The sequence below is a fragment of the Gavialis gangeticus genome, unplaced genomic scaffold (genome assembly GCF_001723915.1).
Source record: "Gavialis gangeticus isolate Ggan-Ray unplaced genomic scaffold, GavGan_comp1, whole genome shotgun sequence".
In the NCBI taxonomy this organism is placed as follows: Eukaryota; Metazoa; Chordata; order Crocodylia; family Gavialidae; genus Gavialis; species Gavialis gangeticus.
The window spans coordinates 6,275,424-6,287,851 of NW_017729030.1; the positions used below are offsets into that span (position 1 = coordinate 6,275,424).

The following is a 12,428-nucleotide window of genomic DNA, read 5'->3' on the forward strand; positions in this document are numbered from 1 at the left end:
TCGCCAGCTCCTTGAGTACCCTGGGGTGTAGATTGTCAGGGCCGGCTGACTTGAAGGTATCCAGCTTCTCAAGATGATCCTTCACGAGGTCAGCATTTATGGAGGGCAGGGGATCTCCCCCACCCAGACCTCCCTGTCCCATAGCAGGCATGGGCGTCCCATGGGACTGATGAAAGACCGGCGCAAAGTACCCATTTAATAGGTTGGCTTTTCCCTGGGCGTCAGTTATCAGTTGCCCATCTGGTTCAGCAGGGGTCCAATGTTGCCCTTGCTTTTCCTCCCGCTCCCCACATATCTGAAAAAGGACTTTTTATTGTCCTTGATGCTTGAAGCTAGTTGGAGTTCAGTTGCAGCCTTGGCTTTCCTGGTTTGCTCCCTGCAGGACCGGACTAGTGCAGAATAATCCTCCTTGGAGATGAATCCCATCCTCCATCCTTTGTAGGCTTTTCTTTTTAGCCTTAGGAGGTCTGCTAGGTCCCTGGAGAGCCAGGGGGTCTCCTGTGCCCTCTTGCTGCCTTTCCTTTGAGATGGAATAGACTTAGCTTGTGCTAAGTATAGGTTATTAATGAATATTACTTTTCAAGTTATATTTCATTTGTCTATTTCATAAAGCACACAACTCTTAAATAAGGATTTTTAAGTCATCTTTCTCTTTTAAGTATGGCACATGTTTGTTCCATGGGTAATGCACTTCCATATTATATATAACCTACTATATACTGTGTTTTACAGATAATAGATCAGTGGAAGTTTCTCAAGCCTGAGAGTTCCTTGTGTTTAGGTCTAGTGTTGCTTCTGTAACATTTAGGTGTCAGGATCTCTTCCTGTTTCAGCCATCTGTTTGATTGTAATGTTGTCTTTTTATTGGTCCTCTCTGAGGATCGTCATCTTGCCATGGTGGAGAGTCTTGTGTTCCAATGACCTCAAAAGTGATGCTGTCAGGAGCCCACGCTCCTGGTAGGGCCACCCATGGTGGTAAGGTCGAGAGGGAGGTTCAAGACAAAGAACAATCCAAGAAGTTCTCAACGGCAGAGCAGGCAGAGGAAGGCTGCGGCCCCAACATCTGTGAAGGTGGAAGAATTCTGCAATGAAGAAGTGGCCCCAGTCGTTATGGTTCGCCATGCCACTGAACCCAGCTACCAACCGCCAAGACGGTGTGGACCCAACTGTGCACTGGAGTCCCCACACTAAACATGCCACGCATAGGCTTCTATCAGGTGCAAAAGCCCTGTGGCGATGGAGGGTTGGTGACGGGGGCAGGGCTGTGGTACCTGGAGGTCCCCAGCCAAGAATCTGCACGCAGGCGGTGGATGCGTGATGGTCATCGGGCACCTGCGTTTGGACAGGGGCGTCCTTCGGCAACTGCATCTGCAACTGAGCAGCCCTTTTTAGGATACTCTGTGCTCATCCCAATGGGGAGGGGGCTAGAAAAGATGCCTCAAAATTAGGCTGTTGCATCTCTCTTGGCTGGAAAACTGCACCCAGTAGGATCACCATTCCTGCGGTTGAAATAAGAAAGAGAGACCAACCCGGGGCTGTGAATCCCACTCCCCTGCGCAACAACATGCCCCCATTGCCAAAGAATGTGTGCATCCAGGATCGAGTTCCTCAGTTACCTGAGGACGTCATCTTTGACTTCAAGGGACCACCCCTGCCGACTTTGTATCGGTGGTGACATGCACAAAGTTGGTAATATTTAACATATTTTTCCAGGGACAGTTCTAAACATATACTATGGATCTCAGGGCTGTGAAGTTCCCTTCTGCTGGACAGTGAAGTGCACGTTCATGTGGTCATACTTCCTTCACTGACTAGGGTTGTGGCAAGCCTCCTTCAAGTCTGGGTCTGGGTCTGCCTGTTCTTTGTACCCTACAGAACTTCTCATGTGCCTGCTGCTTTCCAGTGCCCCTTGAACTTTTCAGATTTTTGTGAGGGATCAGGCCATCTGCACCCTTTTCACTGTGGTCTTGTTATTTTTCTCATCATCTCAGTTACTGCATCTGCATGTGTTGTGGGATGTTGTCCACTCCCATTTTTATCTGTGACCAGAGGACTTATGAGAATAGATCATAGGAGGGTAGAATGTCTAACTGACCAGTCAAGCAGCAGGAGAGTGACTTCCAGTGGGGAGAGGGGAATATTTGATTAAAAATGGACATTCAGAAAAAGGGGGTCAGGGAAATGGAGAGTCAGTGCAATGGAAGAGCCAGGACACTAGCTGGGATTTCTGGAACTCCCAGACATAAGTACTACTGCAGTGTTTAATTTAATATTTACTGGACAATATTTATGTGTTTGTACTGTGAATTTGTTCTCTATAATATTTGTATTTCAGCAGTTTTACTTCAGAATACAATCTTGTAATTCTGTACTTAATATTGTAATGGTAGAGTTAAGGTTGATTTTTGGAGTATATATTTAATTTTTATTCAGGCTGAAAATGAAGGATTTTGAAGATAGATTAAAAACATGTGCATTCTAATATTAGATAAGGTTTGCCTACATTCATTTACTTTGCAATGAGATGCTTTTTGATAGGTGCATAAATGGACAGCTGTCTTGTTTCACTATGAGTCATTGTAGATAAGGGGTGTGCAAGTAAACAGACTGCCTAGCTGGCCAGGTTGGAAAGCAAAGTAGGAAGACACCTGGAGAACCAGCAAATACCACTTTTCTTTGCATACCCCCACACATGTTTCCCTTCAAAAAATAGCCAACCAAAACCGGGGCGGTTAAATGAGGAAACTGAATTTCAGGCTTGAAAGGCAGCAGGGAAATACAGGAGGCAACGCTTGGCACCAGCTCACCGAGGGCTGAATCTTCTGGTCCCATGAAGCAGAGGCAGAGTCCCTCTATTAACATCACTTTGCCCTCTCCTACTACAGGATCAATATGGCTACAGGGTTAAACATCTCTCAACCATTTCCAAATTGGCAGTAGCTGTGTTGAGTGAGCTGGGGAAATGGGGAGCAAGTGATACTGTTGATGGGACTCCATCCCTGCTCTATACAGCTAGAGGATTCGGCACTGGCTTGGCTAAAAAAGCTTTTTTGACTCTGGAAAAATCTTTGTTTCTTCATTCTTCCTACCCAAAGCAAGGTGTGTGTCTTGTTCAGGGGTGTGCACTATCCAGATAAATGCAGTACCATGCAGCACAGATCACTGCTCAGTGACTTACTGTAAATCTAAGTATCTTCTCTTTCAAAAACAGTATTGTGTAGTATCCTGTCAGTAGTTCTGGACTAATTAATTACGTCATGTAGACACAAAGGCTTTGAGTACACTACTGTATAGGTTTAGTGCAAAGTAAATTTCTTGTGTAGACAAGCCCTTAGAGTTCTAGGGAAACAGTGAAGGCAGCTAAAATGTTAACAAGATTTTAATTGATTTGTAATGTTGAGGGGGATTGATTTTTCTTATGAAGTTAGACACCGATTATATTTCAAGTTAAGTGTAGCAGTTCTTAAACAGAATGACATTTCTACTTGAATCTATAGGGGAAATTTATTTATAGATAACAGCTTTTTTGGCTGGTCCAAAGTTGATTATTCCCCAAAAGTGTTTGTATTACATATATAAATGAAAGATAAGTCACTGAGGACCTTAGCCAGAATTTATCCTCTTTTTTTTCAGTTTTGTTTTTCTTTGTCAGCTTCTGTAGATGGGTTATAATTTAGTATGTTTACCGTGAAGTGTAGAGGTTTTTGTATTTAGTGACTTCTTGTATTAAGTTTTAGTTTTCTTGAGGTGAATGCATCTTGAACTTTGTGTCTGAAGTAATAGGAAGAGGTGGGATGTGTTCAGTGACCTGCCATAATTGAATAGGAGGGGTGATGGTCCATGCACTCAAAACTATAAAAGCTTTCACTTGTCTAAACATTGACATCTAAAACCAAAATCATCACTATTCTGTTCCATGGCTTAGCTTCAGATGCATAAAACATATAGCCAAATACTTCATTAGATAAAACTGTCACCACTGGTGGTTGTACCAGTGCCTAAAAATTAGTCATTGAATGATGCCTGGACTACTCTTCTGTCAGTTACTTGCCTTGGGCCCCATTTTGCAAAACCTCAGAATGCAAGTAACCATTTGTGTTCAAAGAAAGTTGGTTATTTGCTTAAGCATCTGATAGGTCACACCTTATAATACTAATAACAGTTCTGGTTTTTGGACCATCAGTTTTCATACCAAACTAGTGCTCTGGTTCCCTGGAAGACCCAGCTGCATTAAAAATGTGTATTCTTAAAATGGAGCTAGTGTTGACTTTAAACAAACATAAATGTTCTTTTGGCTAAAGAAAGAAATTCTAAATGTATTCTTACAGCCTTGTAATCCTGCACCAAACTCTCCCCCTTGGCATGCCTTATCACATAACAAATCTCAAAGTAATTGCAACAAATTAAAAAACAGGAGGGAAAGAAGGAATTAGGGTCATTTTCTTTTTTTTTTGTGTGGTAAGGCAGGGCTGCCCAGCTTGTAAGGGCTAGGGGCTGAACACCCTGTGAGTCACCTGTAGGGCTTACATGTCCACAGGCCACACTAGGGTAAGCGGCAGTGTGCAGCCGTCCCCACCCAGCCCCACATGGGAGCCTCCTAATCTGCTGCGCTGCATGGGTACTGCCCCTCACTGCTGCACTATGTGGTCCCAGACACAACCTCAGCTTTCCTGGTAGTGCCATGCTGCCCTGCCCCCTGGGGTGAGGACAGGCAGCAAAAGCTGGGGGAGGGAGAGGGAGCCTGGAGACTGACTGTAGTTATAGTGGGAGTGATAGAGGGGAGCATCAGCTAGGCAGGAGCCCAGGGGCTGCAACTTATCCCCTCAGCCTGTGGGCCACCAGGTGGACAACCCTGCTGTAAGGGTTTGTGTGTCACATTACATTTATAATAGTGAAATGACAATAACAGGAGACCTCTCACAGCAGGCTTCAGAATAAAATTAAACTGAAGCTGAAATGAGCATGGTTCATGCAGTTAAATGCTGCTAATGTATACCATGATTATTTCTTAGCAAGCTCACTTTGACCTAGCCTCCAATTTTAGTGATGTGTAATATATTAAACTGTTAATGTTTTAGGGACAATAAATCCAATAAAATCCAAAATCCTCTCTCCCCTCCTTATCTCTTTTAAGAATATATCAGTAACCTATAAACCATTCAGACTCTGGTCTTTCAGCAGGAAAATATAAAATCCATTTAATTCCCACTGAAGCAAAACTATAATAATGGAAAGAGGTTTTTTTTCCAGCCTTAATTGTGGAAGAGACTGTCTGTTTTAAACTCTGTCCTAGTCCCATATCATGCTTATCATCAGAAATATGGGTTTTGTGTTAAAGTACATTAACCAATGTAGAGAATTTCTTTCCTCAAAGTAGCAAATTCCACACTTGTGTACATGCACACCTACTCTTTCTCTTTATACTTGGACATTTCTTCCAAAAATGTAGTAATCCTGCTTTTTGCTTCTACTTGTTTTTCCAAGGATAAATGCTCAACAGAATTATAATTATGTGTATGGCACACTTTGCCTTGTTTAGCTACTTTTAATACTCCTAAGCTTTCTGTGCATGATCACCCAAGGAGGATGACCTTATGAGTAGAGCAGAACACTGGTAATCAGATCAAGGTTTGAAAGGCTTAGGTCCTTCCACCTTCCAGGGAAAGAGGAAGGTTTTTTTTACTGCTGGCTACTGGGGAGTCTGTGGTGGAAGATGTTGTATTGAATTTCCTAGATGCCAAAGAAAGGAATTTTGGGGGTAATTTATCCAAGATTTTTCAGATAATACATTTAGAAAGGCATTCTTGAAAAGTCTTTAAAATGTGCTGTTATTCCTGGATTTCCTCTGTCCTCCTCCTTTACATCTGCTAACCAATGGCAGCTTCTAGATATGGAAAGGGTTATGAAATGAACAAGTGTAGGTGCTGAGATATCCAGGAAAAAATACTATTGTGCTTAAATGCATTAATTTAATTTATTTTTAGGTTAACAAAGCCCTTGTCATTTGCTGATTGTGTGGGGGATGAACTGCCATTGGGATGGGAAGCTGCATACGATCCTCAGATTGGTGTCTACTACATCGATCACATCAACCGTAAGTGTTTTCCAATTTATTGTATTGATTGTATAAGACGGCTTAGCTAGATGAGATGTGCTTGACAAAGCTTACATCAGGAGCCGGGGTAGAAAATGCTTTCCTGTCCTCATAGCAATTCCTATCTAATATCTTTCTCAAAAAACCCCAAAATGTCTCACCACTTTTCTCTGTGTGTAAGGGTAAAACTGACTCAGAACTATTTAGATAACACACAGTCTTCTAAGATTTGCTGCGGAAGAAGTTCGCCATTTAGAAATGCACTGTAAATAGAGAAGGCTTGCATCCTTAAGCGTGTGCTTTGGAACTCAGATAATTGCTAACCAGAGGCAGACTGCAGGGCATTTTGAGTCTAAAACATCCAGTAATTCATGCTAACAGCAGGCAATCAAAAGCAAATAAAGAACGTCAGCTTCAAACTAATGGTATTCAGGGAACCAAAGGATAGGTGGCATTGAATGAGTGTTCATTTCATACAATTTCTAAATGAAGGCTAGCAAATATACTGTAGTTTTAAGAATAGCATACTTTTAGGATAGATTCTGGGTGGCTGATAATGGCATGGTCTACAGTAAGTAGGGAATGATGAAAACATTGGAATCCCTAGTATAGTCACCCTGGCTTCAAAGGGCTCACAAGAAGACAGAGTTGGTGGAATAGGACAGTTGCACCTACCCTTACATTTTCAAAGTTGCATGGGGTTTTCTCTCTAAATCACATGCAACATTTCGAAAATCTTAATAACTGAAATGTTTCAGGTTTGTGAATTTTCCCCAAAATGAACATTTCTATCTAAGGCAGGCAAGATTCTTTGAGTAGATGTGGTATCTTTTATTAGACCAACTGGGTAGTTGGAAAAATTTTCTTGGCGAGCTTTTTGGGCACAGTCACCCTTCTTCAGGCATGGGGAGTCTCATGCCTGAAGAAGGGTGACTGTGCCCGAAAGGTTGCCAAGAAATTTTTTTCCAACTATTCATTTGGTCTAATAAAAGATACCACATGTACTCAAAGAACCTTGCCTGCCTATGTTGTTAGACCAAACGTGGGTACAACCAAAAACTCATTTCTATCTAATGTGTTTTTTCCAATTCTAGTTGTTAAATACTGAATGATGCCTCCATCTGCATTTTTTAAGACCCAGTATGTATGTGTTGTGTCAGATGAATAGATTTATGTGTAGATGAATAAAAGAGAGCAGTGATTTCTAACGTGCCATTATTATGGTTTAAATTTTTCTAAATCGCTATTAGAGTAGGGAAATACTTGACTGAACCTAAAAGGTAAAAAGGCAGCTTCCTTCTAAAACTAAATTCTGAGGTTTGTGGGGGCAATTTTTTTTCTCATTTGTCTCTACCTTGATTCTATGCGTCACTAAAATTAAAAAAAATAATCAGACTCTGGAATTGTTTAGCAAAGTTTTTTCAAGAACTTTGCCACTGAATTCCTGCTAGACATATTTTTAGAGTGAATGCTTACTACTACAAATCTGTTTGATCAGAAATAGTGTCATAAACTTAGATTTGAAAAATTATTAGTAATTTTGAGTTCTTTAGTTTTTTGGGTGCCTGATTTTCAAAAAACCTGAAAGCTCTTAACTTTTTTGTTGTTTTAAAGTTTATCTTCATAGTCTGTTTCCATGCATAGACAGGAGCTGTTGTTATTGGTTGCTAGCACTATGTTATACATCTAGGAATTTCATTTTTGCTCAGCTTTGCTTTAAAATTCTCACTGTTAGTATTTCTTTGGCGGTTTGTAAAGTGAATGCTTCCGTCAATTATATACACATTATAGAATGTTTTGTGCCTCAGCTGTATGCACGTATAATTTTGTGACTACAACAAAATAAAAGTATTTTTAGCTAGCTTCAGTTCTTTTTTTGTAAATGATTTTGATGGATGGTAATGGAATGCAGATAATTTGTTTGGCTTTTGTTTAGTTAAACTGTTTTTTCTCCACCATTGTTTGGGAGTGAGAGATCTGACATGTATGGCTCTTGTTATATTAATCCAGGTTGCCTTGTAGCAATTTCAGTGAAACTTATCTTCTTATTTTGGAGAGCAGTAGCTGTGTTGAGTTGTATAAGGCGGTGTTTTGAAGAGAGCACTCTTTGTTTGAGTCACTGGGAAGTAAACTGCCTGTGATGAGGGTCAAAGGCAGGTCATTTGTCTAACATGCCAAATGTTGAGATTGTAGCTTTAATTCACCTGACTGGAATGCATGTGTTGCTTCAGATGCTGTGGAAATACAGAAGAACAAAGGTAGTTCATTGCAAAGATTATCACTACTTTTTTAAAAAAACAGCAATTTTTGCTCCTGCTTCCTACTTTATTCATATCACAGCAGTGCAGATAGGGTAACGTTGTACTGTCTGTAAAGGAATTCTTAGATCTGTATCTTTGGAAAAGCAGTTGAACTTTTTCCTTATTCCTTCAGTAGTCGTGGTCTTTGGGTTCTGTCCACAATTTTGATTATAAGGAGGGCCATATTAAAAAATACATTTTATGGATGTGAAGGGAGAAGAAGAACCTTTGGTCTCTGACTATTAGGTGTGATACAGATTGTGGAACTGGAACGCATCCGTGGCAATAATGTGGGGCAATACCTTGATAAGGTATCCATTCCCACCCACAGGGAAAGTGGAAGTCACTGATCCCACAGGTCTTGTGGAGTTGTTCCATTATCAGTATCTACTTCTGACAGGAAAGTATGTCTGATAAATGAGAGAGAGAGAAGGCATAATTCATCTCTTTGACTCCTCTTCCATCCCACAGCCTCATGCTGTATTGACTGTGGGGAAGAGGGGAAGTATCATTACTCCATTCCCCATTCACTCTTTTTTTCTTTTCCTTGACTCATTCATACCATCTGTTCCTGTTAGCAGGTGTCCCAAACCATATTATACTGATATTATTCTTGCCAGTTCCACAGTTCCCCACAGTGCTCTTACCAGTCCTCAGTTTTAAGTACTAACAACATTAGCAACAACTTAGACATTCGAGTGGTCAGTCTGATAACCCAGAAGATAGTACTGTATTGGCTCATGGTACAAAGGTTTCGTCCAGATCTGCAAATGAAAACTTTGTGTGGGATTGTTATAAGAGCTTGTGTGGGCCTAACTCTATTTCCAGTTAAGCCAGCTGTAATCCTCCCAACTCCCAACTGATTTCAAGGAAGCAGTGTTGGACTGGTGCTAAGCAACTTTTGAAAATCCCACTAAGCTTTCTGTTACTATAATTTAAATTCTGCAAGGATGGATAAATAGGTGAGTGATTCCCAAGTTGTGGCCCTTGAACCCATGGTAAATGGATCAACACTGTCTCTTACCTCTCAGTTTTGTTTTTGTTTTTCAATTAAAGCTGATTAGGCTGTGCTGATGTCTGCAGGATGTTTTGAATGTTGACAGGTATCCTGTTACTCCAAAAAGTTTGGGAACTGTTGGTTTAAAGTAGGGCTCTCCAGCTTTTAAGAGGCCAGGGGCCATAAACTGCTCAGGCCACACTGGCAGGAACCACAACAGTAGGGGGCATGGCTCCCAGGGGCTGCACATTCCCTACCACTGCTACTCCTTGTGCTCCACTGCAGCACTGTGCATCCAGGACCCTCCTGCTGCTCTGCACACCTAGGTGCCCCCATCACAGCACCTTTTGCCCTCCCTGCTGCTACATCCCATGGCTGTCTGCTGCACTGCATGCCCTGGCTCACCATATCATGAGCTCCCTTGCTACACTGTGCCATTCATGCACCCTGGGCTGGGGGCTCCCCTGTCACTGGAGGCTGCACTGTGCTGCAATGCAACACCCTCCACCCTAGAGCAGGAGCAGGAAGCAGAAGCCAGAGGGAGGGGGTATTTTGGAGCTCCCACTATTATTGCAGCTGGAGCAGAAGGGGTGGCAGCAACTGGGTGCATCTACACATGCAGCTAATGCGGTGTAATAAACTCCGGCACAGTTTGCACCAGAGTCAGCTTCTCCTGGATGCAGGATTTACATGGGTGCAGCACATTGAGCTGGGGTGGAGCAGCCCCAGGCTCCAAGTGGTGGTGTTAGGGTTGGCTGGGGCATGAGGGTGCTACAGTGTGGGGCTAGCTAGCAGGTATCCCCTGCACTTTGGCACCCTTGTGCCCCAGCTGGCCCCTGTCAGTCTACACATTTGTTTGATTTCATGTTAAGTAGTCTGCTGTAAAATAGTACTGTCTCCCATAATACTATCTTGCAGCAGAGTTAATTAACCAACTGCACCTTAATACCTGCGCATGTGTAGGTTATGATGCTTTACTGTGGAGGTAATTAATTTACTCCTCAGTAAAGCAAATGTGTAGATGCACTCACTGGGTAGGAGTATGAGGGTTGCAGTTCAAATCCTCATGGGGCACATGCAGCCTGTGAGCCACCAGCTGGACAGCCCTGGTTAAGACTGTTGTCTGTCCTGCCTCCATTTATCCACTTACTAAGTAGTAGTTTCTGCTTGACATTGACAAGTAGTAATTGAATCCAATGTATGCTCGGACATACTGAAAAACTGCTGTCTGTGAATTTGGTCAAGGGTATTTTGTTTAATTGAAACGGTCATTGAAACGGTAGACTTGGGGCTGGGGAGAATATATTTGGTTTGTGTATATATGTATTAGAAAGAGAGAGCTCATGCCCTGGTAGGCTTAGGTTGATGGAATGTTTTATTAAGCGCATATAAATGTTGTATTGTATATTCTGCCAGAGATGACGCACTGCACATTTTTTAATTAAATAAAATCAATATTTGGAGGATAGGAAAGAAGAATGTTTGAGGTTCTGCCCATTTGTAATGATAGCTCCAGGTGTCTGTTCTGTCTAGGTACTCATGTCACCCTGATCACTGTAGTACCTGAACACCTAATTTCTCAACCGATTGTTCCTTGAACAGTGCTTGCATTTGTTATACAGATTGGTGAAAAAAGTGTTTCAAAAACCCACAGTAATTTGGGAGCACAGTATCAATCCAGCTTTATGTACCAAAATGCTAATGCAGGGCACTTTGATCAAGTGAGATGTAAAACAAAGCCTGAAATTTAAACTAAAGTGTAAATAAAGTCAGTGTAAAGTTTTATTTATTTAGTATCATAATTACTTAGTGCAGAGGTTAAAATTTAATAATCAGAAGTGTATGAGGAGCCATGATGAATGACATCAGTATTATTGTATGAAGAACCATGCCATTGGAATATTTTTAAATCAGCTAATTAAGTAGTGTGATATAGACCTTAAACACTATGCCTTGACTGAAATAAAATAATATAAAAAGCTCTTAAATTAAACCACAAATTATTTTGATTCCTGTTTTCTGTTTATATTGTGGTTGGGAATAAACCCCATAGTTCTATTTAGGGGAAGCTGTGAAATTGCCTATGTGAAAAATCATGTCAAAGGCACAAAGTCTTTAAAATACCTAATCTTTTTGGTTAATTTTCATTTATAATATTAGAAGTTGCTTCTAAGTAGTAAATATAGTATTTGTCAGGAAGGAATAATATTTTTAATTTGATAGTGTCTTTTTAAAACCTACCATTTCATACTGTTTATCATTACAATTAACATCTCATTTGTTGGTGATGGAGTTTTCCTAGGAGAAGGGTTGGTTTTTTTTACTGTTGGTGAAAGTGGAAGATTGTAAATTTGTGTCTCTTTCCCTTTATCTCTTTACCTTGTTATAGAACAGGGGTCGGCGCTCCCTGGCACATGTGCTGAACATGGCACGCAAGGCCATTTTGCTCAGCACGCCACTGCTAGCCACCCAGCCCCAACAGGTGCAGTGCTGGCACCTGCTGCCTTCCTGGAGCCAGGAGACAGCCAGGGCCGGGGTGAGGAGGCAGCAGCTGTTTACAGCCTCCCTTCTGCCTCTGCAGAGCAGTGTGTGGAACTCAGTGCGGCAGGGCACAGCGGGGAGGCACACGACAGCTGCCTGATGCTCTGAGCTTCCAGCTGCCCGGGCCACACTTCCCCCTCAGGTGGGAGCAGCAGCGAGGGGTACAACCCTGCACTGCTGCCACCGTGCACACAGGGGAAGTGTGACCAGGGTATTGTGGGGCTTGCAGCATCAGGCAGCTTCCTCATGTGACCCCTCTGTGTGCTGCTCCTTCGGGTTGCAAATGCTGCGTTCCAGGCTGTGCTGCCCTCCTGTGGGCCCTGTGGAGCATAGCATGTGCAACCCAGAGTGACAGCGCAAAGAGGGGCCGGGCCACACAGGGAAGGTGCCTGCTGCTACAAGCCCTGCACTGCCCTGGTCACACTTTGCCACAGGCAGGGCTGGGAGGCAAGGGCTTTGGCTGGGGGGCAAGGGACAAGAGCAGAGCTGGGGGGTA

General features: G+C 42.4%; 1 protein-coding gene across 2 annotated transcripts in view; it reads left to right on the forward strand.

Moving 5' to 3' along the window:
- Window positions 1–12,428, forward strand: part of WWC2 (WW and C2 domain containing 2) — a 192,668-nt gene that overhangs the window by 73,066 nt on the left and 107,174 nt on the right. For both annotated transcript variants that reach the window (XM_019521881.1, XM_019521880.1), the window contains exon 2: window positions 5,985–6,094. In XM_019521881.1, the coding sequence (XP_019377426.1) occupies window positions 5,985–6,094 (110 nt within the window). The remainder of the gene's footprint in view (window positions 1–5,984; window positions 6,095–12,428) is intronic.